Genomic DNA, 27,300 nt, shown 5'->3' with positions numbered 1-27,300 from the left:
GCGAGAGCAGGGCGCGGCGGGAGCCAGCCGGGAGCCGAAGCCACTCAGGCACCTGTGCGTCTGCCCAACCGATCGGCGCACGCAGAGTGGCCCGCAGGCCCCCGCCCGGGCCCAGTCCCTCCCCGGGCCCCCCATGGCCCGGGACGCAGCCCTCCCGCCGTCGAAATTGTCGCCGCTGAAGCTGCCTCTACTGCCATTGCTGCTGCTACTGCTCCGGGAAACCGGTGAGAGACCGCAGGCGCCTCCCCGCCGCGCGCGAACCCATCCCCTTCCCTACCCCCAGCAGGAGGGTGGCGATGATGAGGCGAGACCACCCCGCTTTCCTTCACCCAGAGTTGGGAGTCTGAGGCCCGGTGAGAATTGAGGGCAGGGAGCCAGATGCCGAGGTCCTCGAGAGGGGTGGGGAGCTCGGACTTTGGGTCCCTTAGAGGGCCAAGAGTGATAATTCGGGCGACCTGGGGAAGGGCCTGCGAGCTCCAACCCCAACCCCGAGCCCGAGAGTGCTAAAGGCTCTGACTCCCGGGCCCCAGAAAAATTAGGGGCTGAGGGCTCTATCTCTTGGGTCCCAGGAAGAATGAAGGCTAGGGGCTCTGTTTACCGGGGTCCTGGTAGAATTGGGGGCAGGAAGGGCTCAAACTTGTGGGTTCCAAATTGTGAGCACGGGGCTCTGTCTCCTGGGTCCCAGACAGAATTGGGGGGAGGGGAGGGCAAAAGGCCCTGTCTCCTGGGCTCCAGATTTAATTGTGGGCATTGGAATGTCTCCTGAGATTCAGACATAAATGTGGGCAGAAACCCTGACTTTTGGGTTATAGATATAATTAAGGGCCGGAGGCCCTGTCTGGAGGCTGGAGGCTCGGTCGGCTGTGTCCCAGGTAGATTAAGGAGGCCGAGTCCCGCCGGCTAGGACACTTCCCTTTCCTTGAGAGCCGTCGGCGGGGCATCCCTGGGGAAGTTTTCCGGGTTTCACTTTCGCCGAGCCAGGGCAAGGCGGGGGCGGGCGCTCTCCTGGCTCCCGGTCCCGGACTCCCGGTTTCGGGACCTTATCTTTCCTCTAGTCGCGCCTTTGTCCTAGGAGCCGCAGCGGGAGGTGGACGCGAAGAGATGCCGCCCTAATCCGCTGTCTCTCCCTCTGCTCGGACCACACCCCCCCTCCCGTTTCTCCCACCTCCCCTAGGGGAGGGGTGCAGCCCCGGGAGAGGGAGGGGATGGGAGGAAGCAGGTGAAGGAGGCTCTAGCCCCGCCCCTTTGCAGGTGACCCGGCTGTTTATTCCCAGCTAGAAACTCAGGATACTGGAGTTTCCCAAAGGTTTGCCAGAAACTACGGAGGGAGCTTGCGGGACCCCTGGTCTTTTTTTCCCAGCATGTGTCTGAATTGTCTCCCAGCTTTGACCCAGAACTGTGTACTGACTCTTGCATCGCCTGCCTCTCCCTCTGTGTCAGAGATAGGGAGATAAAAGTCAGAACCTGCCACCTCTGTGAGAATGCTCAGAATCCACCCGACCTTGGGTCAGACATTGACTTGGTGCATGATCTCATGGAAGGCTCTTGATCACCCTGAGAGACAGGTCCAGTTCCTGTTCCCATTTTGCAGATGAGGAAACAGAGGCTCAGAAAGGGCAAGCCACTTTCCCAGGGTCCACAGCCAGTCTGCAGACTTCAGAGCCTTTCTTGCCTCTGCCCCGCCTGGTGGGCATCAGAAAATGCTTCTGAGCCTCCATTCCCTCCTTTGGAAAACTGAGATAATTCCTTCCCTGCGGGGCCATTGGAGGGGTTTAGAGGTCCCACTGGTCCCCGGGGGGCGGGGGGGAGCTCTTAGCACCTGAGGAGGAGGTCTTCCCCTTTCCTGAACCTCCATCCTTGTGCCTTTGCTCTCTGCTCTCCTCTCTGCCTCTCTCCTTCCCACCCTCCCTCCCTTTCTCCCTCCCTCTCTTTCTCTCTCTCCCTCCCCTCCTTCCCTCACTTTCTCTCCCCGCTTCCTCTCTCCATTTCTCACCCTCTCCCTCTGCCCCTCTGGCTCTCTAATCTCTCTCCAAGCTCTTTCTCTCCTCCCTTCTTGCCCTCTCTCTCTCCTTTCCATCCATCTCTGTTTCCCTGTCCCTGGCTCCTCTGCCTTCCCCCTCCTTGGCCTCCACGGAATGAGGGTGCACCACCTGGGCTTCCTGCTGTGGCTGCCCTCCCCAGTCCTCCCAGCTTTCACTGCTCATCCGTGTCAGCCAGGCAGCCCCACGGTAGCGGAGGGGGATGGGAGGAAAGGGGCTGCCGGCCTGCTGTCCCTTCCTGTTAGGGAAGGGGAACTGGACAGGGGAGCAGTAAGGGTGGGTCTGCTCACATCCTAGGGGGAGAAGAGGGGAGAGAGGGATACAGGGGGAGGCTGGAGATACAGGGATGGGGACAGAAGCCAACAGACGGAGGGCATCAGAAACAAATTTAAGGATGGGGTCAGAGACACATACAGGAATGGAACCGAGAGATGCGGCAATGAAATACAGCCACGGGGACGGGGCAGTGTGGGAGGGGGAGCGGGAGGGGGGGGAAGGGAGCTGGAAGGACATCTGGATAAAGGCAGGAACAGCATAAAGAGAGAGACAGAGGTTTGGTGACAGGCAGGGGGCCCAAGAGACCCCAGCCAGTCAGTGACGGCGATGCCATGACCCAAGGAGGTCGGGGCACAGGCGACCCTCAAGGCCAGCAGTGTGTGGGGGCCACGGGGAGTGGTGGACACGGGAGGGACAGGGAGTTGGGCACTCTGGCCAGCTCCCCCGCCTCCGCCAGGGATGCTGTTACATTTTTAATGTCCCGGTGATGCTGAGAAATGGAGCAGGAGGGGGAGGAGAGGGGACCCAGTAAGATGGCCCAGCAAAGAGCAAGTGTGTCACAGGTGTGGAGAGACGTGCAGAGATGGGGAGACCCAGGAGGCAGAGAGAGCTGAGGGTCAGAGACACTGAGAAATGGCGGCCCTGAGAGATGGAGACCAGAAACCTGGAGAGATTAGGGACCCCAGGAATCGGTGCAGGGAGCCAGATTCCAGAGACTGGGAGACCCAGACCCAGAAAGACCCAGACCTCAGATGTTGGAGGTACAGAAGAAAAAGAATATGAGAACAGCTAGGATTTTTTTGGCCTGGTGAAAGTGATCTGAAATTGATTGTGGTAATGGAGGCACGAATCTATGAATTTACTAAAAGCCATTGAGCTGGACACTTTAGTTTTATTTATTTATTTATTCACTTTTGGCTGCGTGGGGTCTTCGTTGCTTCATGCGGGCTTTCTCTAGTTGTGGTGAGCGGGGGCTACTCTTTGTTGAGGTGCACAGGCTTCTCATTGCGGTGGCTTCTCTTGTTGCGGAGCACAGGCTTTAGGCACGCGGGCTTCAGCAGCTGTGGCACTCAGGCTCAGTAGCTGTGGCTTGCGGGCTCTAGAGCACAGGCTCAGTAGTTGTGGTGCCTCGGCTTAGTTGCTCCACGGCATGTGAGAGCTTCCCGGACCAGGGCTCGAACCCGTGTCCTCAGCATTGGCAGGCAGATTCTTAACCACTGCTCCACCAGGCAAGTCCCAAGCTGGTCACTTTTAAAGGGGGAATCGTATGGTATGGGAATTGTATCCCAATAAAGCAGTTAGAGAGAAAGACAGACAGACAGACACAGAGAGCAGAGACCAGGGACTCCTGGGAGACACAGCGGGGGCAGACTCGGAACCCTAAGAATCAGAGGCAGAGACACAAGAGATCAAAGAGACAGGACCTGCAGGAGGAGGAGGCCAGAGTCTCAGATACAGAAATGTTTTGGTGTAAACTCTACGCTGGGCAGATCAGTAGGAGTGGGGCTCTGTCTGAGGGGCTTGACCAGGAAGAGATTCACCCCCAGAAGTATCAGACCCCACAGGGGAAACCTTCAGGGGGGTCAGTCCCCTGTAGAAAGGCAGGGAAATCTCAGACCAGGGAGGGAAGGGGTCCCCCGAGCTGAGTGATGACCACGATCAGAGAGGTGGGCTGGGGGACGGAGGTGCCGAAATGCGGGCCCAGGCAGACAGCCCCATATCCTGGCTACCGCTGCACACCCCCTCCTCAGACCGGCTCCTGGATGTCTGCTGTGAGGGTGGGCACTGTGATTAATGCAGTCAATTAATTGGCAAGGTAGCTGAGGCAGCAGCTGAGGCCAGCGCTCCAAGCACGCTGGCCTTCAAGGGCCTGCTGGAGTCTGCTGCACCCCGTGGTGAGAGGGCGGGTCATGATGCATTATTGGTCTGGAGGGCGTAAGCCAAGCCTGGAGGAGCCAGCCAGGAAGGGACCCAGGAGTCTGGGCCCCCAGCCCCTTCCTCTCTGCCTTGATTTCCCTTCCCCAGATCTCAGGCTATAAGTCTCTGCACCCCCCCAGATGTTTCCCCTGGGCTCACACAATGCCCTGGGTAGCCCCGACTCTGCCATCACAGGAAGCCTGCATCCCAGGGCCCAGGCAGAGGAAGCGTGTCTGGGGACCTAGCTGACACCTCATGAAGCTGTCACCAGCCTGGCTGGCCAAGGGAAGCTGAGGGAGGGCGGTGTTCCCATGGCCACACTCCCCTGCTGTGGTGCTGGTCACGTCCTGGCCAAGGTCAGGGCACAATCACCTGCCCAGCAGCGTGCTGGACACTAGGGTCCGAACTCCAGGCCAGCCTTCCTCCTGGCATCATTTCTCCTGCTTCTGCCTGAAACGCAAAACATCTGGGCATCAGCCCACACTAACCCCGTCCCCCTCACCCCCACAGCCAGTCAGCTTCCGTGTCCCAACCATTCCAACTTCTGAATGTGTTTCCAATCTGGTTCATCCTCCATCCCCACAGCCCTGACCCCTGAAGCCCGACCCGCTCCATTCTGAAGGATTTTTCTAAAGCATAAACCAAACCCTGTCCCTCCCCCTGCCTATAACTCTCTGTGGCTCCCCAGTGCCCCCAAGAAAAAGCCCAAACTCTAAGTCAGCCTCAGCCTATATGATCTAGTGCACTGCTGATTCCCCGTCTTCATCTTTATCGAGCTCTTACAGTGTGCCAGGCACTGTTCTAGGCTCTGGGGATACAGCAGTGACCAAGACAGACGAAGATCCCTGCCCCCGGCACTGATGTTCTAGTGGGGAAGAGACATCAGCTGTTATGAGGAAATCGAAGCAGGGTCAATGGAGTTTCTGTTCTCATCATTAAGGTGGTCAGGGAACGCCCCAGAGCAAAGATCCGAAGGGAGGGAGGGAAGGGGAAGTGTTCCAGGATGAGAGAACAGCAAGTGCAACGGCCCGGAGGTGGGACTTGCCTGGCATGTCTGAGGAACAGCGAGAAGGATGGTGTGGCTGGAGCAGGGTGAACCAAGGGGAGAGGGTGAGAGATGAGGTCAGAAAGAGGATGGGCACAGGTCACGCAGGGCCTTGTGGGCCGCTGTAAAGACTTGAGCTTTTTTCTGAGTGAGAGAGCCACAGCAGCGACCTGATCTGCTGTAGCTTCTCTGGCTGTGTGTGGGAACAGACTTCAGGGGCAACGGCAACCCTCCCTGGGGGGATGACCCAGGGGAGAGGTGCCACTGGCTTAGACCAGGATACAGGCAATGCAGGGATCAGACCTGGTCCGCTTTGCAGATATATCTTGAAGATGGAGCTGACAGGATTTCCTGATGGATTGCATGGGTGGCGCGGAGCGGGGTGGGGGCGATGGTGAGAGAAAGAGAGGAGTCAGGGATGACTCCAAAGCTTCCATCCTGAACCTTTTACTGAGGTGGAAATACCTAATAAATGGGCCATTAACCCCACAGGGGCTGAACCATCCTATTCGTTCATTCAGAATTGAGACACTTAGAATAGGGATTGTAGAGCCATGGGATTTTTTTTTTTTTTTTGGCTGCGCCGGGTCTTTGTTGCAGCATGCGGGATCTTAGTTTTGGGGCATGCATGCAGGATCTAGTTCCCCAACCAGGGATCGAACCCCAGCCCCCTGCATTGGCGCTGAGTCTTACCCACTGGACCACCAGGGAAGTCCAAGCCATGAGAATTTAGAACCTCATTCATTCTGCAAATATTGAGCATCTACTAGGAGCCGGTCTCTGTTGCAGATATTGAGGGTGAGCAAAGCCAGGCAAAGAATTCCAGCTCTCAGAGAGCCAAGAAGGTCATGAAAATATGCTGTGTGAGATGGAGAGAAAGTGAGGTGCAGGGTAAGGGAACGAGGGCCAGCTAGTTGGAGAGAGGAGGGTTGTGTGGCCATCGGGGAGAGAGTATTGGTGATGAAAGAACTTGCTGAGAACCTTGCCCCACAAGAAGCTAAACGTGGGTTTTTTTAAATTTAATTTTTAGTTATTTATTTAATTTTGGCTGCGCCACTTGGCTTGCCAACCAGGGACTGAACCTGCGCCCTCCGCAGTGAAAGCACAGAGTCCTAGCCACTGGACCACCAGGGAATTCCTAAAAGTGGGTGTGTTTTTTTAATCCTCTGAAGCAGCCAGGGCCACTCTAGATGCAGGAGGGCAGCTTCCCTCAGAAGAGAGGATTGAACCCAGGTCACAGCAGTGAAAGTGCCGAGTCCTAACCACTGGACCTCCAGAGAACTCCCCAGAAGAAGAGAGGTATCTTGCAGCCACAATGACTTCTTTAGGACAGGAAATCTGAGTACCAGAAGGGACCCAGCGACCCAAAGAGGGGTGTGGGGCTCTGTGGGCTATAGCTTGGCTTCCCTTGGCAAGGGTCTCCTCCTCCAGGAAGCTCTCCTGCCCCTCCCCTCGGCTGGGTCAGGCCCCTGCTCTAGGTTCTCCCCCTCACCCCCAGCCCCACCCCTTCATCCAGCAAAGTGCTTGGTGATCACTGTCTGTACAATATCTGTCTCCCCTTCTGAATGTGAGCTCCTAGAGGAGAAGCACGTGATTTATCCTGACACATCTGTGGTACATGCCCCCAGAACAGAGCTTGATATTTATTCAACAGGTTTTTTTTCTTAACAGTATTGATTGAGCACCTACTATACCCAGGCCCTGGTGTAGGCTCTGGGGATACAGTAGGAAACAAGACAGGCAAATCCCTGTCCTTAGGGGCTGACCCTCTAGCACACAGGGCCTGCGGGCTGAGTCACTGTTTTTTGCCCACTGCTTGGCATAGTCTGGGAAAGAATAACTGGTGGGAAGGTTCCTACCATTCATGCCCTTGAAGTTCTAAATCTTTGCTTTAGGGACTTCCCTGGTGGCGCAGTGGTTAAGAATCCGCCTGCCAATGCAAGGGACACGGGTTCGAGCCCTGGTCTGGGAAGATCCCACATGCCGTGGAGCAACTAAGCCCGTGCGCCATAACTACTGAGCCCATGTGCTGCAACTACTGAAGCCCGCGCGCCTAGAGCCAGTGCTCTGCAACAAGAGAAGCCACCGCAATGAGAAGCCCACGCACCGCAACGAAGAGTAGCCTCCTCTCGCCACAACTAGAGAAAGCCCGTGCGCAGCAAAAAAAGACCCAACGCAGCCAAAAATAAATATAAAATAAATTTTTTTTAAAAAAAAATAAATAAATAAAATAAATCTTCACTTTAGCCAAGTCCTTCTCCAAGTGAAGAACCCTTAATGGCTCCCACTTACCTCAAGAAGAAAACTTAAGCCCTTGGCCCTGCCCTACTTTGCTTCTGCAGCTCACACTGGCCTGGGTTTTTCCCTGACGGAGTGCCCTTCCCTCCTCACCCAGCTAGAAAGGGGCATAGCCTTTGGGAACCCTTGTCCCATACTCAGTGCCTTTGGGGGCCATGTGGGTAATGGTTCCTGGCACCTTGAGGGAAGGGGGTGGCCCTTCCTCAGCTCCACCTAACTGTTGCCACCAGAGCCTCATATCCTGATTTTTGTCTGGATTCGACCTTTAATCTCCAGACCCTTCTGTGGTGCTAATTCACTTCTGGAACAATGTTATGTGGGCCAAAAGTAACTATGTGGGAGAGCCGGATTTGGCCTGCAGCGGACGGCTGGCCGCCTCTGCTTGACTCCCTTACCCTGCCAGCCCTGTGAGGAGCTTACAGGAGAAAATCATTTTAATGGAATTGTCACAAGGGACTCTGCAGGGCTGCTTAAACATCCCCATTTCACAGATGGAGGAAATTAGGCTCGAAACAAGGTCCCCACCTGGAAAGGGACAGAGCCAGCAGGAAGCCCCCAGCCAGCTGCTCCGGGGGCCCACACATGACACTCTGCAGTTTGGTCCTACCGCAGAGGAGGAGCCCATCTTCCAAGGTGGCACCCTTGGGTTTGAGTTGCAAGATATATGTGGGGCTTCCACGAGATGATGTCTGTGTCACACAATGGCCTTCACTGATGACTTGTTTTGAGAAGTGCCTGGGACGGGTCCTGCCCAAGGGGCTGCCTTCTGCTGGGGACCCTCTCACTAGGGTCCCCTGTTAATTTTCCCTGGATTCCTGTGTGAGGCCAGCGGCGGCACGCACTCCTCCCCTCACATCGGGAGACAGCTGGGCATGGGCCTTGCCTTGAGGCTGGGTGTCGAGGGCTACTTGTAATTACACTTACCTGGCTATGTTTATTTACCAAGCACTGATCTTGTGTTTCCGGGGGGCCCTGTGTGCCAAGTACTCTACAAACATCCTTTAATCCTTAAACGGCAATCCCTAGGAGATGGGCACCATTATTACCCTCCTTTTACAGCCCAGGAAACTGAGGCACAGATAGGTTAAATGACTTGCCCAATGTCACACAGCCAGTAAGTTGCCGAGCCAGGATTCAAACCCAGGCACTCTGCCCTCAGTCACCATGCTGTACTGCCTTACACAGCAGAGGAACATTCATCTTTATTCTGGTTTTTATTTTTTTAATTATTTATTTTATTTATTTTTGGCTGCGTTGGGTCTTTGTTGCTGTGTGCGGGCTTTTTCTAGTTGCTGTGCATGGGCTTCTCATTGCGTTGGCTTCTCTTGTTGCGGAGCACGGGCTCCAGGTGCACGGGCTTCAATAATTGTGGCTCACGGGCTCCAGAGCACAGGTTGAGCAGTTGTGGCGGACGGGCTTAGTTGCTCTGTGGCATGTGGGATCTTCCCAGACCAGGGCTCGAACCCGTGTCCCCTGCGTTGGCAGGTGGATTCCCAAACTGCACCACGTAATAGTATACAATTTATCCATTCTTCTGTCGATGAAAATTTGGGTGGTTTTAAATTTGGGGTTATTTATTAAGAACAGTACTTTTTTTTTTTTTTTTTTTTTTAAGGCCCCCGTTTTTTTTTTTTTTTTTTTTTGGTCACGCCGCGCGGCATGTGGGATCTTAGTTCCCTGACCAGGAATGGAACCCGTACCCCCTGCAGTGGAGGCTCAGAGTCTTAACCACTGGACCGCCAGGGAAGTCCCCTTTATTCCATTTTTTATTAACAATCAGAAAACAAAAGATAAGCTGAGAAATAAAAGCCATACGTTCGGACAAAATCTGGTACGCAAATGCTCACAGCAGCTTTATTCATAATTACCAAAAGGTGAAAACAACTCAAATGTCCATTAACTGATGAACGGATAAACACAAAGTGGTCAATCCGTACAATGGAATATTACTGAGCCATAAAAAGGAACAAGACACTGACCCATGTTATAGCGTGGGCACACCTTGAAGACATTATGCCAAGTGAAAGAAACCAGACACAAAAGGCCACATGTTGTATGATTTGATTTATGCAAAATGTCCAGAAGAAGAGAATCTACAGAGACAGAAAATAGACTAGTGATTACTAGGGGGTGGGAGGAGGGGAAATGGGAGTGACTGTTTAATGGGTACAGGGATTTCTTTGGGGGATTATAAAAATGTCCTAAACTTGATTATGGTGATGGTTGCACAACTCTTGTGAATATATGAAAAGTCATTGAATCGTACTTTATTTATTTATTAGTCTAACTTTAAAAAAATATACATAAGATATAGACATTTATTCGTTTACATACTTACTTATTTTGGTTGCGCCAGGTCTTAGCTGCGGCACGCGGACTTCTTAGTTGCAGCATGCGAACTCTTAGTTGCGGCATGCATGCGGGATCTAGTTCCCTGACCAGGGATCAAACCCAGGCCCCCTGCATTAGGAGCACGGAGTCTTACCCACTGGACCACCAGGGAAGTCCCTGAATTGTACATTTTTAATAGGTGAGTGGGAATTATATCTCAGCACGGCTGTTTTAAAAAAAATAGGCACAGCAACTACTGAGCCCCCGTGCTGCAACTACGGAAGCCTGCGCGCCTAGAGCCCGTGCTCTGCAGCAAGAGAAGCCACAGCAATGAGAAGCCCGCATGCAGCAGTGAAGACCCAACACAGCCAAAAAATAAATAAAAATTAAAAAAAAAAAAAAAGGCACAGAGGGCTGTAGGTTTTATAGAAAGGTGAGAGAAAGTATTATTCTTACGTAGGAAAAAAAATGAAAACTATCCTCACACTTTGAATTTTTTTTTAATTTCTTTTGGGATAGATTCAGGTTTTTGTTATTTTTGGAGGATTCTGTTTTCCTTCCAAACATTTGATAATGAAAAGTTTCAAACACACATGTGTAAGTTGGAAGAATGACCCAGCAGCCTTCCTCATCCTCTGCCCCTAGACTTGACAAAGGGTCACATTTTGCCACGTTTGCTTCGTCACTTTATCGTTTTTGTTGTTGTTGTTTTTGATGAACCATTTGAGAGTACCTTACAGGTATGACATTTCCACCCCTTATCATCTTCTCCTTCGCCGCGCAGCTTGTGGGATCTTAGTTCCCCGACTAGGGACTGAACCCAGGCCCTCGGCAGTGAGATTGCAGAGTCCTAACCACTGGACCGCCAGGGAAGTCCCATCCACCATTTATCTTCTAAGAAAAAGGAATACTACATAAAATAGATAACCAGCAAGGACCTATTGTATAGCACAGGGACCTATACTCAATATTTTGTAAAACCTATAAAGGAAAAGAATCTGAAAAAGAATATACAATACACATATATGTATTGAGATATATATATAAACTGAATCACTGTGCTGTACACCTGAAACTAACACATTGTAAATCAACTATACGTCAATAAAATAAAAATAAAATAGGGAATTCCCTGGCGGTCCAGTGGTTAGGACCCCAGGCTTTCACTGCCATGGCCTGGGTTCAATCCCTGGTGGGAGAAATAAGATACCGCAAGCTATGCGGTGCGGCATAAAATAAAATAAAATATTTTTTAATTTTAAAGGAATACTACATAACCACAAATTAATCATCACACCTAAGATCATGAATGGTAATTCCATAATCATATGTCATCTAGCCTGGACACAAATGTCCCTAGTTTTCCTCAAACTGTCTTTCTGGCTGGCCTTTTGGGAATTGGGATTACATAAAGAAAGATTCCTGCATTGCATTGCGGGTCTGCATTTCAGGGGGCGGCCCCTCAGTGATGGCCCGGCCTGGCCCGGAGGTGTCTGGGTCCTTCACTGCCCCGACCTCTCTCTCTCCTCTCTCCGCAGGAGCCCAGGATGTGCGAGTTCGGGCCGCAGCCGAGGTGCGGGGCCACCTGGGGGACACCGTAGAGTTGCCGTGCCACCTGCTGCCCCCAGCGCCTGAAATCCGAGTGTCTCAGGTGACGTGGCTGCGCCTGGACGCGCCTGAGGGTAACCAGAACGTGGCCATCTTCCACCCCCAGTATGGTCCCAGCTTCCCCAGCCCGAAGCCAGGCAAGGAGCGGCTGTCCTTCGTCAATGCCGGGCAGAGCACCGGGGCCGGGCAAGGCACAGAGCTGGAGGTGCGGGACGCCACACTGGCCCTCCGGGGCCTGACGGTGGAGGACGAGGGCAACTACACCTGCGAGTTTGCCACCTTCCCCCGGGGCACCAGTCGGGGAGTGACCTGGCTCAGAGTCATAGGTGAGCAGGGTGGGGGGCAGGGCTGCAACGAAGTGGGAGGGTCGGGGATGCAATGCACGAGAGCCCCTCAGCAGTCTGTTTCTCCTCTTTAGCTGTGATATCGACCTTGTCCGTGATCTTCAGCCAATGGGCAGCTATTCATTAAGCACCTACTGTTTGCCACACGCTGTTCTGCAAGTTGGAGAGACAGCCGGCAACAAGTGTTCAGCAAATTGAGTACCTACTCTGTGCCAGGCACTATGCTAGGCTCTAGAGATAAAGCAGTGAGGAAGACAGCACCCCCTGCCCTCCTGGAGCTTATACTCCAAACAAAGGAGTAGATAACATACATAAGAAAAATAAGAGTGAGTCAGGTGGTTATAGGTGCTGCAGAAGTTGGAGGGGAGCAGGTTACAGTTGTAAGCGAGGGTGGTCTGGTGCTAACCCAAACTAGGAGGTGAGGGAGCCCTGCAGGTCTAGGGAAGAGAGTTTCAGGCAGTGGGAATAGCAAGTGCAAAGGCCCTGAGGCAGGGCACACCTGGAATGTCTGAGGAAGAGCAAGGAAGTCAGTGTGGCTGGAGATGCATGAATGGAGGAAAGTAGAAAGAGGCAAGGTCAAGGAGGTGATGGGGGAGCACAGATCACAGCCTCACGGACCACGTGAAGATTTTGGCTTTTGCCTTGAGAGAACAAGAGCTACAGGAAATTCTGAACATAAGAGGGATGTGATCTGGCTTGGGTTTTCACAGGCTCCTTCTGGCTATGTGATTGGTGAGGGTGGAGGCTGGGAGACCACAAAGGAGGTGACGGCATATGTCCAGGTGGGAGGTGATGGCACCTAGACCAAGATGGAGGCAGTGGGGGTGATGAGAAGAGATTGGATTATGGAAATATTTTAGAGGTGAAGCCAGAGAATAATCAATTTGGCAAACAAAGAAAACACCAGGATGTTGCAATATTCAGAGTGAGGGCCCCAGTGAACTCATTTAGATAGAATGGTCAGCAAAAGCCTCTTCGTCAAGTCCCAAAGTGTTAGCAGGAGCCACCCTCAGGGACACGTCCACGGGCAGAGGAATGAATGCACAAGCAGAGGGAACAGCCTATGCATACGCTGGGACATGAGAGCCAGCTTGGCATGTTCTAGAAATGAGGCTGGTGAGGGTGGTTGCAAGGGCTTGAGTGACCCTCAACAAGGCGAGAAAACCGACAGGGTCATGATGATTGCATGGGCCTCATAGACAGAGGTCAGGTGGCTCGACTTTCACCTTTATTTTTTTTTTTTTTTTTTTTTTTTTTTTTTTTGCTACGCCGCTCAGCTTCCAGGATCTTACTTAGTTCCCCGACCAGGGATTGAACCCCTACCTTCCGCAGTGAAAGCTTGGAGTCCTAACCACTGGACCACCAGGGAATCCCCTTTATCTGAAATATTATTTGGAGCCATCAGAGGGTTTCAAACCATAAGAGCACCCTGGCCAGGCTCTTGAACTTGCTTTAAAAAGATGACTGGCTGCTGTGTGTGGGCCCATCAGAAGGGTAGACGAAGGTAGAGGGAAGCAAGGAGACCAGGTGAGAGGAGGCATTGGCTCGGAAGGGGGAAGAAGCAGCAGGGGAGGGGAGGGGGGTGGAATAAAGAGAGAAGTGGAAATAATCACACTTTTAAGAGATAGAAGGTGCTTGTCTGTGAATTAAGGGAAGAGGAGAATCAAAAACGCCCAGCCTTCTGGTCCAGCAGGAAGGTAACCCGCACAACCACTTAGCGAAATGGGGAAGACTTAGGGAAGATGTCTTTCTGAAGATGCTATTTCTTCCTAAATCTAGGCAATCCCCTGGGATCCCATAGTTCCCCGGCAACTCCACAGAAGCCACGTCACTCTGGACACTTAACTACCCACCTCTCAGCCCCAGAGAGCTGGGGAAGTGTACCCTGTACTGTCCCTCAGGACACACTTCCCTTCCCAAGGAGCCCCAAAACCAGTTGTTTCACAAAAAGCACAGCTGTTCTCCCTGCTCATCCCTCACGAAGGTCTCTCTTGTGCAATCATTTGTTCTATTCAAGAGCTGCATAGAGAGCGCCTACCATGCACCAGGTGCCTACAAAGGTGCAGAACGGAACAGTGAAGACTCCGCTTTCTTGGGGAGTCGGATGTCAGGGAAGTTTCCTTGAGGAAGTGAGGCTGGGATCTGGAGGAGGAGGAAGAACAAGACAAGGAGAAGGGAGGCCAGAGCGCTCCAGGCAGTGCAAGTCGCTAAGACCCTGCAGTGGGTGGGAAGAGGGGTGGGGTGGGTGTGCCTGGAGCTCTCATAGGACTGATGGGAGGGTGATCAGGGAGGATGTGGGCAGGCCCATCAGAGACTTCGGCGGTCAGGAGAGAATGCAGGAAGGATAGGAAAGGAGAGGAAGGCAGTACCACGTTGAGAAGCTCAGGACATATCCAGCTGGAGAGATCCAGAAGGCAGCTAGAGATGCTTCCTGGATCTCTCCACCTGGTGGAGAACTCAGGTGTCAGAACTCAGGTGTCTGGTTATGGGCATACATTAGTAACTGTGGGTTGTCATTATCATTCCTCGTGGAGGTTTACCCTGCCTAATATTTTTCCATGTTTTCCAGGAGGATGAGTGAAAAGGGCAAAAAAATTCCAGCTTTGGGAAGCTCCATTGCCTTTATCCCACTTCTGGCACCACAATCTAATGGTGATTAAAGGAAAAGAAGTTGGAGGGCTTTTCAGCTGGACCTTTGAACCTCATTATTCTGCTTTGGCTTTTCTTTTAAAATCTCGGCCTCTTCCAGACTGGTGGACATTGTCTGTTTTTCTAGCAGAGCAGAACAGAAAATATAATGGCTAATACTTAGATAGCACAGTGAGTGTCAAGTACCGTCCAAAGTGCTTTACATATCAATTTATTTAATCTGTACAACAATCCTATGTGGTGGGTACTATGATTATCCCCACCTTACAAAAGACGAAGCTGAGGTACAGAGTTGGGAAATGACTTGCCCAAAGCCATGCAGCAGCAAAGCAGCAAAGCTGGGAATTGAACCCAGGCAGTTGGGGCTTAACTGCTCAGCTCCACTGCTGCTGAGGTGTTTGTTGAATGACTCTAGGTGTGGAGTGACCCACGCTGCCCTCTGTTCCTCTCCCCAGCCCAGCCCCAGAACCATGCCGAAACACAAGAAGTCACACTCAGTCTGGATCCTGTACCCGTGGCCCGCTGTGTCTCCACGGGCGGCCGGCCACCTGCCCGAGTCTCCTGGCTCTCACCCTTGGATGGGGAGGCCAGAGAGAGCCAGGTGTCAGGACCCCTGCCTGGTACAGTCACCGTCACCAGCCGCTTCACCTTGGTACCCTTGGGCCAAGCAGATGGTGTCAAGGTCACCTGCAAAGTGGAGCACGAGAGCTTTGAGGAGCCAGTTCTGCTGCCTGTGACCCTCTCTGTGCGCTGTGAGTGCATCAGGATGTGACCACACCCCCAATACTGTCTATACCGGCTTCTCTAGGGCACCGTATACATTATCCTTGAGTGTTGTCTACATTGGCGTTCTGGGTCAAATTCTGCACTGCCTTCCTGCCCATTGTCTACACTGGCTCCCCGGGACAACATCTGCACACTGCCCCCTCGTTGTCTATACTGGCTTCACGAGGCTCTCACCTTGCTGCCACAATCAATGGTAAATCAGAATGGGTTTGCAAGGGTCGGTATTATACATTTCTTCCCAATTCCACATCCAGTGAAGTCTTACCGCTAGCTTCAATCAGCCGTGTGGAGTATTTACACCAAGGAAATTGGCAAACACCTCAAATCAGGGCTATTCTATTTTTTTCCCCTCCCTTTTCAGAGAGCCAGTTTACCAGCATACAACTGCACCCAGCAATCTTCTGGCTCTCGTGGACCCCAGTTGACACTGCTCCCTCACTGTCTATATCCACTGCTCTGTCTTCACTACCCAACCCAATATTGTCTACATACACACCCCCATTCATACTGTCTAAATTGGCTCCCTGGACACTGTCTATACTGACTCTCCTGGGGCCTCTACACCTGCTTCTGCCCCCCAGTGTAATCACATTGGCCCCTCTGGACCCTATCAACAAAATATGTGTTTTGTTGTTGTTGTTGTTGTTTGGCCGCTCTGCAGATTAAACCCGGGGCCACGGCAGTGAAAGAGCCGTGTCCTAACCACTGGACCGCCAAGGAATTCCCCGCTGTACGCTGTCAATATCAACCCCTTCTGATATGCTCTTCCCCAAACTGCTCACACCAGCACTGCCTAATGTCACCCAGAGAGGCTCCCCCGGGCACTCTTCCCACAGACCCTGCCAAACAGTTACTTTAGCGGCTTTTCCAGCCACTGTCCAATCATACCCCATACCCCAACTCAGCATTTTCTATACTAGCTCCCCAGACAATGACTGCAGTTAAACTAACTCCCTTATCCACTCTGGGCGTGTCAGAAATGACACACATTATCTAGAGTGGCTGCCTCGGGGCGCTGCCTGCAACGAACAGTAACTTCCTCAAAATGACCCTCAGCCGTGTCCCTGGACAGTGTCTATACAGCCCGGATTGATTTGCCCCAGGCATTTTCCATGGGTCCACCTCCTGCCAGCCCATTTCTTTAGAATTCTTATCTATCTGCTCACCTATCACCCCTTTTGGGATTCTCCCTGTCACTGAGCCAGTCCCCCCATTTCCTCCAGACCCCCCTGAGGTCTCCATATCCGGCTATGATGACAACTGGTATGTCGGCCGTAGTGAGGCCTCCCTGAACTGTGACGTCCGCAGCAAACCAGAGCCCACAGGCTACGACTGGAGCACGTGAGTCCTGTTTGGACCCAGACTCCTGGGTCTGAGGGAGGAGGGGCTGGGGGCCTGGACTCTGGATCTGAGGGAGGAGGGGCCGGGGTCTGGATCCTGGGGCTGAGGGAGGAGGGGCTGGGGGCCTGGACTACTGTGCTGTGAGAGAGGAGCTCCAGCGGCCCGAAACCGTGATTCCTCCAGAAAGAGGGACTCGCAGTTTGGGGTGTTAAGGAGTAAGTTTCAGGTCCGTAGAGCTTGGCTCCTGAGGGCTGTCTGACCTGTACTCCCCGTGTACCATGCTGTCCTTCTCATGTGACCCCCAAACCCCCCAGGACTTCAGGCGTCTTCCCAGCCTCAGCAGTAGCCCAGGGCCCCAAGCTGATCGTCCACTCGGTGGACCGGCTGTTCAACACCACCTTCATCTGCACCGTCACCAACGCCGTGGGCACGGGCCACGCCGAGCAGGTGGTCCTAGTTCGAGGTAAGCGGGTCTTGGGGATGGTGTGTACGACTGGGTCTGCTCCCCAAGTGTTACCTCCCTTCTGGGTTCTGGGGCTGCACTGGAGGAGGCTGCGCCGCCGACTTGGGGAGAATTCAGACCCGCCTCCATGATGGGAGGGGGACGGTGTGGCTTGGCCCTAGGTGGGATCTGGATTGGGGTGACAGGGTAGGTGCTGACAGAGGAGTTAGGACGTTGAGACCTGCGCTGGGGTCTTCCTAGAAAGTAGAGGCCTGGGAAGGGCCTTCAGGGAGAGTTCCAGGGACATTGGCCTGGCCTCCAGCCAGTGAGACACGCCCACAGAATTGCACAACTAACAGTCACGTGAGGGCAGCTAGACAAACACTCGGAAACAATGGACTTCTTACAGTGAGGGCTGGTCAGTATGACCCAGAAACCAGTTTGAGTGTGTGTTGGGATGTTTGTGTTTCTAGAGGTGGTATTTTGGGTTTGTTTTGCTTTGCTTTGTTTTTTGGATTTTTTTGGCCTACCACTTGGCTTGCGGGATCTTAGTTCCCCGACCAGGGATCGAACCCACGGCAATGAAAGTGTGGAGTCCTAACCACTGGACTGCCAGGGAATTCCCTGGAGGTGGTATTCTGGAAATGGTGGCTGATGTGTCTGTGGGTCAAAAGTTCTCTGAGTCTCCACAATGGGAACTCAAAAACACAGATAGGACCCAAGACTTAGCTGGAGAGGAAAAAAATAAAGCCAAAAATAAAGCCCAGGTTCGGGCTGATGGAAGTGGGGTCGCAATCACAAATGTAGCCCAGGAGGCTTAGAGGGAGGCAGGGGGCCTCAGTGGGTGGGAGGAGGGCCCCCTCAGAAACACAACCAAAGACAAACTCATAGGCATCGGTGTGAAGACACACCCACACCTGGAGACAGACGGAAGCAGGCCCCCTTACTGAGATGATCAACACACGCACACGCACACGCACACCCGGAAAGACACCCAAGTGAAAACGGATCCCTCTTGAGGAATTCGGACACTCGCCGGGGAGATATGACGTAGCTACTCAGAAACTGTCACAGACCACACACCCAGAGAGACTGTTGGCCTGCCTTCAGCGCATCTGACACGCTCAGGTGCACAAACACACACACCTGGAGGCAGACACCATCACGCAGACATGCTAGAAGCGAAAGGAACCGCGGACAGCAACAATTCCACGTGCGGAAACATCGTTGCTCACACACAGATGCTGAGAAGGTAACTCGAACACGTTCTCAAGTGCACACCCTCGGAAACTCCAAAAAACCCATTGTGGAGATTGTCTTTCAACAAACGTCATCTGACAAGTATTTGCGGAGTCTTCCTCTTGGTCAGGCATTCTCCTCAATGTGGGGAATACGATGGTGACCCAGTCTCGGTCCCTGCCCTCAAAGGAACAGCTGGGGGAGGGTCAGCTCCACCCACCCAGCGAGGTGCCCAACTGGAAATACACCCCCTGAACCTCTATCCCAGATACTCACCAGAGAAACTGGTCTCCCCACCCGCACTGGGTCAGTAGGCACCTCTGTGGGGTGGAGCCTCCAGAACACAGGCGGGATCACACTTGAGGGCCATCGGAGGAAGACAGAGCCACGAAAGCATGGACATCCCCCAGAGACACCCAGAAACCCCAGGGATATCCACCACTGGAAACCCCAAAGTGAACACACTGGGTTCAGAGTTCAGCCTAGGGTGATATTCACCAAGTGAGACACACATACTCAGAGCCCCATCAGGAACCTGGGCAGCTGCGGGCTGCGGGTAATGCACACAGAATCACACTCCCAGAGACTCTCGCAGTGGTACCCACAGACCCACAGACAGTCAGAAGCTTCATTGCAAAGACATGCACCTACGGATGGGCGCCAACAAACGTGGGGACACCCTCTGAGCACCCTAGAAATCATCACGTGCAGTGAGTGTGCCAACAGGTGGCCTTGCCCAGAGAGGAGATTCACTCCCTGCTCTTGGCAGGGTCACGTCAGAGGGTCTCAGAGACCCCTCACATCCCCATGCACACACAGAACCGCATACGCTCTCACGCTCGGTTTGGGGTTCACGCCAGCGGAAACATAAGAACACAGGCAAGGCCACAGGCTAGATAGACATTGCTTCAGAGAATTTCTGACCCACAGACAGGTACACGCTCACCCACCACCTCCAAATCATCATCCCCAGTAACACAGACACACGTTCCGACACGTGCGAAAACTGGTCTCCAGACTTCACTGAAAGAAATCTTTCCCATCTCCAGGGTACAGGTATAGGAATATATTCCCCCTAAAAAGTTTCACAGAATACTACTTACCCTTCATACTTGAGGTAAACTTTTTCTGTTCTATTTTGTTTTACTGCTGCTTGTGAGTCACCAGACTGATCTGACAGCCCGCTAGGTCGTGACCCCCCGTTTTTGGAAAACATCCAGAAACAGATGCCTGGGTCCCAGCCCCTTCCCAGTCACACCCTGCATGCAGGGGTGGGGGAACTGGGGGGTGGGGTGGGTCTGATAAGATGCCAGTTGCATCATGTCTATTCCTGTTGTGGGGCCTGGACGCCCCCTCCCTCATCCTCACTCCTCCCCGCTTAGGGCTCCCTGGCTTCCTTCTCCGCCCAACCCCACCCCCTATCCTCCCCCAGACCCCTCCCCTCCCTCAAGCTCAGGCCCTGCTGGGAGAGGAAACCGGGACTGGGGGCTTCAGGAGCCCCATTCGCCACACTGGGGACACGTGCTCCCAGCCACTCCCGCTCCCAGTGGGGGCGGGGGGGGGGGGGGAATTACCAGGAGGCCCCTGGCCCTTCTCAATCCCCTTTCTCTCAAGTGCAAAGAGCTTTGGAATCAGACAGCCTCACGCTCAAATCTAGGCTGCCTCTTCCTGGCTGGATCAGCCCCAAGATTCCATGACGCTGACCTCAGAGCTTCTGGGAGGGGGTCTCAAACCCAGATGCCTACAGGGTCCTGGCGAGTGACCGGGGTGGCCAGGTGTGGAACTTTGTCCCCTTCGGAGTCAGCAGCCTGACTCAGCCACAGCCCATCACCAGGTGGAAGAGATGAAAGTTTAGTGTCGCCAGATCTGATTTTTTTTTTTTTTTTAAATTTTTGGCCACGCCTTATGGCATGCAGGATCTTAGTTCCCCCACCAGGGATTGAAGCCATGCCCCCTGCAGTGGAAGCGCAGTCTCTTAACCACTGGACCGCCAGGGGAGTCCCTGGGATCTGATTTTCCTTTTCCCCCTAAAAGAAATCTGGAATTTGCAGTGAAATGGCCTAGTGCTTTAAATGTTAGCTGGCAAGTTTAATTTTGGTTTTTGGTTGGTTGGTTGGTTGGTTTTCTATTTTGTTAGCAAGTTTAATTTGGGGAAAACGCTGTACAGGTGTAAAGAGATCCATCTGGGGGCCACCCACTGGCAACCCCTCCGCATACAAAGCGCCCAGCCTGTAGCGAAGAGGGAACGGGCTCTCCCTTCCCTCCACGTTCTTCTGCCCAAGTTGACTCACCTTCCTAGTTCCCGTCACTGCCCTGCTGTGTCCTGGGTCCCCCCCTCCCCACTCCCAGATGTATCCTCTTGACCTCCTGTCTCCCTTTCTCTCTCACCCCTTCTCTCTCCTCAGACAACCCCCGGGCCTCGCCCCGAGACGTGGGTCCAGTGGTGTGGGGGGCTGGTGGGGGCGTACTCCTGCTGTTGCTGCTTCTGGCTGGGGGGCCCTTGGCTTTCATCCTGCTGAGGGTGAAGAGAAGGCGGAAGAGCCCAGGAGGAGGACCCGGCGGCAGAGGAGGGTCCTACGATCCGAAAACTCAGGTGTTTGGGAATGGGGGTCCCGTCTTCTGGACGCCAAGTGCCCCTGGTCCCCTGAGGCCAGAGGGCAAGGACGAGGAGGACGAAGGGGAGGAAGAGGCAGAGAAAGGCCTCATGTTGCCTCCACCCCCGGCACTCGAGGACGACATGGAGTCCCAGCTGGACGGCTCCCTCATCTCCCGGCGGGCAGTTTATGTGTGACCCCAAGACAGGCAGACAGCCAAGGGTCCCAGACTCGTTCAACTTGTTTGTCCGGAAGACACTGGAGTTCAAAGCTACCTCCTGCTTCCTTTCCTGGGATGTGGAGGGAGGTGGAATGTCACACACTGGACTTCTGTCTCCAGGGCTGTATGGGGCAGGGGAGCCCCCCACCCCGGGGAGCTCGGGAATGGGGAACCACAGAGCACCCTCCCCCCCAGAGACTCGATTTGGGCTCCAGCCTGCTCTGGCCCCATGACACTCAGGAGTTAATAAACACCTTGGAGGAAAACATTGGGGGTGTCTTGTAATACATCGGACCCCCTCCTTGGGGGGGTGGGACAGGGACTGCTAGGTCCCAGGGGGTGGGCCCTGGAGACTGGGAGCCTAGTGGAGGCTAGACTTGGTGAGGCTGGGGTTGGGGGCCGGCGGGGGTGGGCTCTGGTCACTTGGGTCCTTGAAGGACATATTGGATGCCCGAGACACCTAAAGCCAGTGGGACTGGGAACTGGGCTTAGAGGCTGGTGCTTGGACTCGGGAGTTCCAGGACAGAGGCTGCCTTCCTGGGTGGAGTGGCCAGAGTGGCGAGAGAACTGAGCTCCCCCGGAGAGCGGGGCTGGGATCCTGGACTTGTGGGCCCTTGAAGGTGGGGAGGTGCTGTGATCTGATCCTCTGAGGGCAGCTCAGACCCGACCTCCCAGAGCTTGCTGAGGATACTGGGAGGGAGGACCGCCCCTTCATTCTCAGGAGCCCTGAGGGGATGGGGCAGGTGGGGTTGCTGAGGAACCAGGAAAGTCCCCCCTCTGGAAGAACACGGCAGTGGCCCTTCCTACCTCCTTTGTGTTCCCTTGTCCCCAGGCTGTGCCCAAGGGGATTTTCGGTGATTCAGAGGGAGGGGCTGCAGCTCTGTATTCTTCTCACTCCCCGCCACCATTAGAAAATCTCCCAAACCCGGGCAGAGAACTGCGGTGGAGGCATGGAGTGGGGCAAGGTTACCTCTGCTCTCCTGAGCTCCATGGCCACCTTGGTAAAACACCAGTGGCCTTCATCTCTGCTCCTGAGGCTGTCATGGGACTCAGTAAGGCTGCGCCCGAATGCCCAGCGTGGGGCTGAGCATCCAGGAGGGGCTTGGTGAGCCCGTTTCTTCCACCTGCATTGCCTTCCACTCACGGTGCGGGGACACTGCGGTGACTCGGGCAGAGCTTGCCCTGCCCTCCCGGATATGCAGTCAACAACAAGAATAGCAGCAATTTTAGGGTGAGCGTGTGTAGACTGAGCAGCAGGTTCTGATATTCCCCCGCGCTCTGAAGCCCTCCAGAGGATGCCAGGCTGTGTAACAGGAAGTTGTGGAAATCGGAGAGTCCAGGGATCCAGGCAGCGCTCCTACCGGCAGCTTTCTCTCTGCATCTGTGTAGTGGGGTTGATGGAAGGGGGAAGCCTGTGGATGGGGCTTTGGCACACATGTTATTTCCCCTAGTTGTTTATTGTCTGTACCACCCTGTCCAGGGCCCCCCACCACCTCCTCCCACAATGGGAGGGTAGTGCCAGGAGGGTAGGGGCGGGAATTTGGCTGATCTGGCAGACAGTAGGTCCCTAAGTGTCCCTGCTGGGCCCCGCCTTACATGTCTAGAAAAACACCGGCTGTGTGCCAGACCCCACCCCTTGGAGCGTGCAGTGTGGAAATTGGCAAGTAAACAGGTAATTGCTCCAAAAACGATTCAAGAAGTGGGAAGTGTTACAAAGGAGAGGCCCAGGGGGTCATGGGCTCCTCTCCACCCCTTTTCCTGTTAAGTTAGAGGAGCTATGATCCTCTGCCTAGGATGACTCCATTCTATGTAATGAAGGAGGGGGTCTGATCCCAAATCCAGAATCACGCTCCGCTCCCCAATTTTTTTGCCTTTTCTCTCCATTCCCCATCACCTCTCTTCCCTTAGCTCCACACTCTCGCATCATCATTCTGCTCTGGCCACATGGCCTCCTTGCTGTCTTTAAAAACAACTTGAGGGGGCTTCCCTGGTGGCGCAGTGGTTGAGAGTCCGCCTGCCGATGCAGGGGACACGGGTTCGTGCCCCGGTCCGGGAAGATCCCACATGCCGCGGAGCTGCTGGGCCCGTGAGCCATGGCCGCTGAGCCTGCGCGTCCGGAGCCTGCGCGTTCGGAGGCTATGCTCTGCGACGGGAGAGGCCACAACAGTGAGGCCCGCGTACCGCAAAAAAAAAAAAAAAAAAAACGTGAGGCTTCCTCCCCAGGACCTTTGCGCTGGCTGTTCGCTCTGCCTGAAATGCTCTCATATTCTCATGGTTCACCCCCTACCGCTCCTTCAGATCTTTGCTCAAATGTCACCTCACAGTAAGGTTCTCTCTGACTGCCCTTGAGGGCCCCTGCTCTGTCACTTATCATCTACCCTACTATACACTATTATCCTCTATCACTTACTATCCCCTGGCATATTAGCTATTGTGTATATTTCTCTACTGGTGTCCTCCCTGCCCAACAAAACATTAGTCCAATGTGACTAGGACTTTTGTATGTTTTGCTCACCACTCTTATCACACAACAAATGATCATTAAGGATTAAGTGAATAAAAAGAATGTCCTCTGGGGCTTCCCAGGTGGCGCAGTGGTTGAGAGTCCGCCTGCCGATGCGGGGGACGCGGGTTCGTGCCCCGGTCCGGGAAGATCCCACATGCCGCGGAGCGGCTGGGCCCGTGAGCCATGGCCGCTGAGCCTGTGCGTCCGGAGCCTGTGCTCCGCGGCGGGAGAGGCCGCAGCGGTGAGAGGCCCGCGTACCGCAAAAAAAAAAAGAATGTCCTCTGCCCTTGGGAAAAAAGGCAGACAGGTGGGTGGTGACTTGGGAGGTGGGGCTGGGAATAAGGCACTGTGGCTTCCTCCTGGAGACTCCCTCACACTGTCCCTCATTCTTGCAGAGACACCCAACACAGCAGGCGCAGGGGCCACAGGTGGCATCATTGGGGGCATCATCGCTGCCATCATTGCGACTGCTGTGGCCGCCACAGGCATCCTCATCTGCCGACAGCAGCGGAAGGAGCAGAGGCTGCAGGGGGCAGAGGAGGTGGAGGAGTGAGTGATGGGCCCTAAGAAGTGGATGAGGGAGGGGTCCCAGAACTGGACGCACAGAGTTGGGGAGGAGGCTGGGAGAAAGTCATCAGCAATGGCTGAGTGACCCAAAACAACCATGACTTAAATGCGGTGGAGAGAAGAGTTTATTTCTGTCTCCTGGAAATCATGTCTATGACAGTTCTGCTCTGTGATGTCATCAGAGCCTAGGCTCCTGCTCTCTTTTTGCTCCACCTTCCCTAGTGCGTGACCTTCATTCACATTCCAAGATAGCTGTCCTCTCTTTTACTGTTGTCTATGTACATGACCACCAGACATGGCCATCCTGGCCTCAATGACCCCATTCCTTTCGGTGGGAAAGGGAAATGGAAATAGAAGGCAGTTGGCAGCCCTGTAAGGGAACCCATCACTTCCTCTAATTTCCCATTTCCCAGTGGCCTAGTCACATGGCTGCCTCAGCTGCAAAGGAAGCCGGGAAACGTAGTCTTTATTCTGGTGGCCACGTACCCAGCCAAAATCTCTATTACTATGAGAAAAGAGGAGCCTAGATATTGGGGGAAACTAGCCCCACTTCTCTGTGTAGAACACTTATGTGACAGGCTTGATGAGATGTATGTTACATGTGTGATCTCAATGAAGCCTCACATCCATCCATTCATTCATTCGTTCAATAGGTATTCAGAAAGTACTCACTTGGGGCAAGACCCTGAAAGCTAGGAACACAATGATGAGACAAACACTTAAAAGATGTCCCAAAAAAAATAAAATAGATTTAAAAAATAAATAAAAGACGTCCACACACATAAACATATCATATCATGGAAACCTAATTTTCAGATGGAGTTAAGGGTACCCATTTTCTCAAAGAGGAAACAGGTTCAGAGAGCTGAAACCACTTGCTGAAATTCATCCAGCAAGACAGCATTTTGGGGGCAAAATGGTTCTGAAATAATATGACCCAGTGTGTGTGAGGGGGAACACTTGTTAAAAATGCACCTTCCTGGGCTTACACCAAACCTGTTGAATCAGAACTTTTACAAGAAGGGCTTGGCATCTGTGTTTATAACAAACTCCCTACGATGCACAAGAAAGTTTGTGAACCACTGTCTTAATCATCTAGTCAATGCAAACCAACAACTTGCTGTTGATCTCTTCTTCTAAGCCCATGAGACCCAGTGGTGTCTGAGATGGCCCTGGCCCTGGCCTCCCAGGGTTCACAGTCTCAAGGAGACAGACATGTTCCCAGACAGTGACAGTCCATCATGGCCAGGGATGGGCTAAGGAAGCTGAGGGAGCTGGGAGAGGCTAGAAGGGGCACCTGACTCAGCCTGAAAGATGAGGGAGGGCTTCCTGGAGGCAGGGACATCTGAGCTGGGGATTGAAGGCATAGTAAGCCTCCATCATTATTATATATATAGGATGCTCTGGTCTGAGGGTGTGTAGAATGAGGGAATTTAACATAGTTTGGGGGGCAGGAAAGCATTTCATTCATTTTTTTCATTCCCTCTTCTAACAAATATTTCCTGATATTCCTCATAGTGTGTTCTGGGAACACCATGTTGACAACACAGATCTCATTTTTTTCCCCTCACATTGCTCACAGTGGGGTACAGTTGTTGAATGAGATCAGAAATAATATTTCAAATACAAACTCAGTAAGTGCCCTGTGAGGGACGTATAGGTAGATATGATCATATAACAGGAGTTCCAGATCCTCCTGGAGAGTCAGGAGGGCTTCCTGGAAGAAGAGAAATTCATGGGATGAGTAGGAGTAAGCTGGGTAAGGGGAGGTGGGTGATGGAAAGAGAGATCAGACAGAGGAAAGAACTGTGCAGTGGCCCTGGGGTAGAGGGCTTCTCAGGGCTTAGCCTTCACCTGACCTACCTCTACCCCACAGCCTAGAGGGGCCTCCCTCATACAAGCCGCCGACTCCAAAGGCAAAGCTGGAGGAGCCGGAGATGGTGAGCACTTCCCCTGGAGCCCAGGCTGCCCCCACATCCCCACACCACTTTTGCCGCTGAGGCCCGGGCTGGGAGTGGGGACTGGTGGGGAGAGGCTGTCTGGGAGGGGGGGTGGTCCTGACCTGTCCCTCTCTCTCGCATCACAGCCCTCCCAGCTCTTCACCCTGGGGGCCTCGGAGCACAACCCACTCAAGACCCCCTACTTTGATGCTAGTGTCTCGTGCGCTGAGCAGGTAGGAGCTCGGGAGAGGACAAGGGTGGGTTTGGGATCTGAGTTTAAGGGCCTCCTTACATAAGAGGTCAAGGACTAACGGTTACAACTCAAGTTCAGAGCTGTATCTCTGGTCAGACCTTAGAGCTCTGAGATACATTTAGGATTCAGTGGGGGAGGTCTTGGTTGTAAAAGTCCAAGGACATGGGGTGAGAGTTTAAAGTCATCCCATCAAAGAAGACTGGTTGAGTATCTCCATTTGCCAGACACTGTACCTGGAGCTGGGACAAGACAGACAGTCCCTCCCCTCAGTGGCCTCCTGGAGATCAGAGGTTGGATGTTGAGTTTGTCTTGAGACAAGTCAGTTTTCAAGGGGCTATTTAGAGCTTAAGCTTAAGTCAAGATTGAAGTCAAAGACTCATGGGGAAAGACTTGGGGTCAGTGATCAAAAGAAAAGGAGAGGCTCAAGATTAACAGGGTAGAGTCCATGCTCTGGGCTTTGAGTTAGGGACCAGCTGTATGATTGTCCCAGTTCAATATCAACCCAGGTGACAAGGGGTGACATAGGGTGAGGTCAGGTCTGGTTGGCATGGGGAGATGGTGGTCAGGATTTGAGGGTCAGGGAGCAGAGTGGGATTCATGTTCAAGAGGTGACCTTGGGTTCATTCCCTCCCGATCCCCAGGAAATGCCTCGATACCATGAGCTTCCCACCTTGGAAGAACCGTCAGGGCCCCTGCTCCTGGGGGCCACGAACCTGGGGTCCCCCATGCTGGTGTCTCCAGGGCCACCTGCTCTGGAGAGGGTTTCCCTGGATCTAGAGGACGAGGAGGAGGAGGAAGACTATCTGGACAAGATCAACCCCATCTACGATTCCCTGTCCTACTCCAGCCCCTCTGAGTCCTACCAGGGCAAAGGCTTTGTCATGTCCCGGGCCATGTATGTGTAA

The 27,300-nt window shown here is 53.5% G+C and overlaps 1 protein-coding gene across 2 annotated transcripts; it reads left to right on the top strand.

The window, feature by feature from the left end:
• Positions 1 to 133: 133 nt before the first annotated feature.
• NECTIN2 (nectin cell adhesion molecule 2) lies at positions 134 to 27,300 on the top strand. Of its 2 annotated transcripts, XM_007458554.1 has the most exons (9): positions 134 to 224; positions 11,445 to 11,840; positions 14,963 to 15,259; positions 16,517 to 16,634; positions 16,949 to 17,097; positions 24,031 to 24,184; positions 26,079 to 26,142; positions 26,289 to 26,375; positions 27,037 to 27,300. In XM_007458554.1, exons 1-9 carry the CDS (start codon positions 134 to 136, stop codon positions 27,298 to 27,300), a joined length of 1,620 nt encoding a protein of 539 aa, XP_007458616.1. The 2 variants fall into 2 exon arrangements, with proteins under 2 accessions (XP_007458616.1, XP_007458617.1); XM_007458555.1 differs by lacking the exons at positions 24,031 to 24,184; positions 26,079 to 26,142; positions 26,289 to 26,375; positions 27,037 to 27,300 and adding an exon at positions 20,721 to 21,106.

This window comes from Lipotes vexillifer, unplaced genomic scaffold, assembly GCF_000442215.2.
Source record: "Lipotes vexillifer unplaced genomic scaffold, Lipotes_vexillifer_v1.1 scaffold371, whole genome shotgun sequence".
NCBI classification, from domain to species: Eukaryota; Metazoa; Chordata; class Mammalia; order Artiodactyla; family Lipotidae; genus Lipotes; species Lipotes vexillifer.
The sequence above is the reverse complement of the archived record's forward strand: the minus strand, read 5'-3'. Positions and strand labels throughout refer to the sequence as shown.

Coding starts and splice junctions, on each gene's coding strand:
- NECTIN2 (XM_007458554.1), top strand. CDS start 134: ATGGCCCGGGACGCAGCCCTCCCGCCGTCGAAATTGTCGCCGCTGAAG. Junction 11,841..14,962: donor GACCTGGCTCAGAGTCATAG/GTGAGCAGGGTG, acceptor TCCTCTCCCCAG/CCCAGCCCCAGAACCATGCC. Junction 24,185..26,078: donor GGGGCAGAGGAGGTGGAGGA/GTGAGTGATGGG, acceptor TCTACCCCACAG/CCTAGAGGGGCCTCCCTCAT.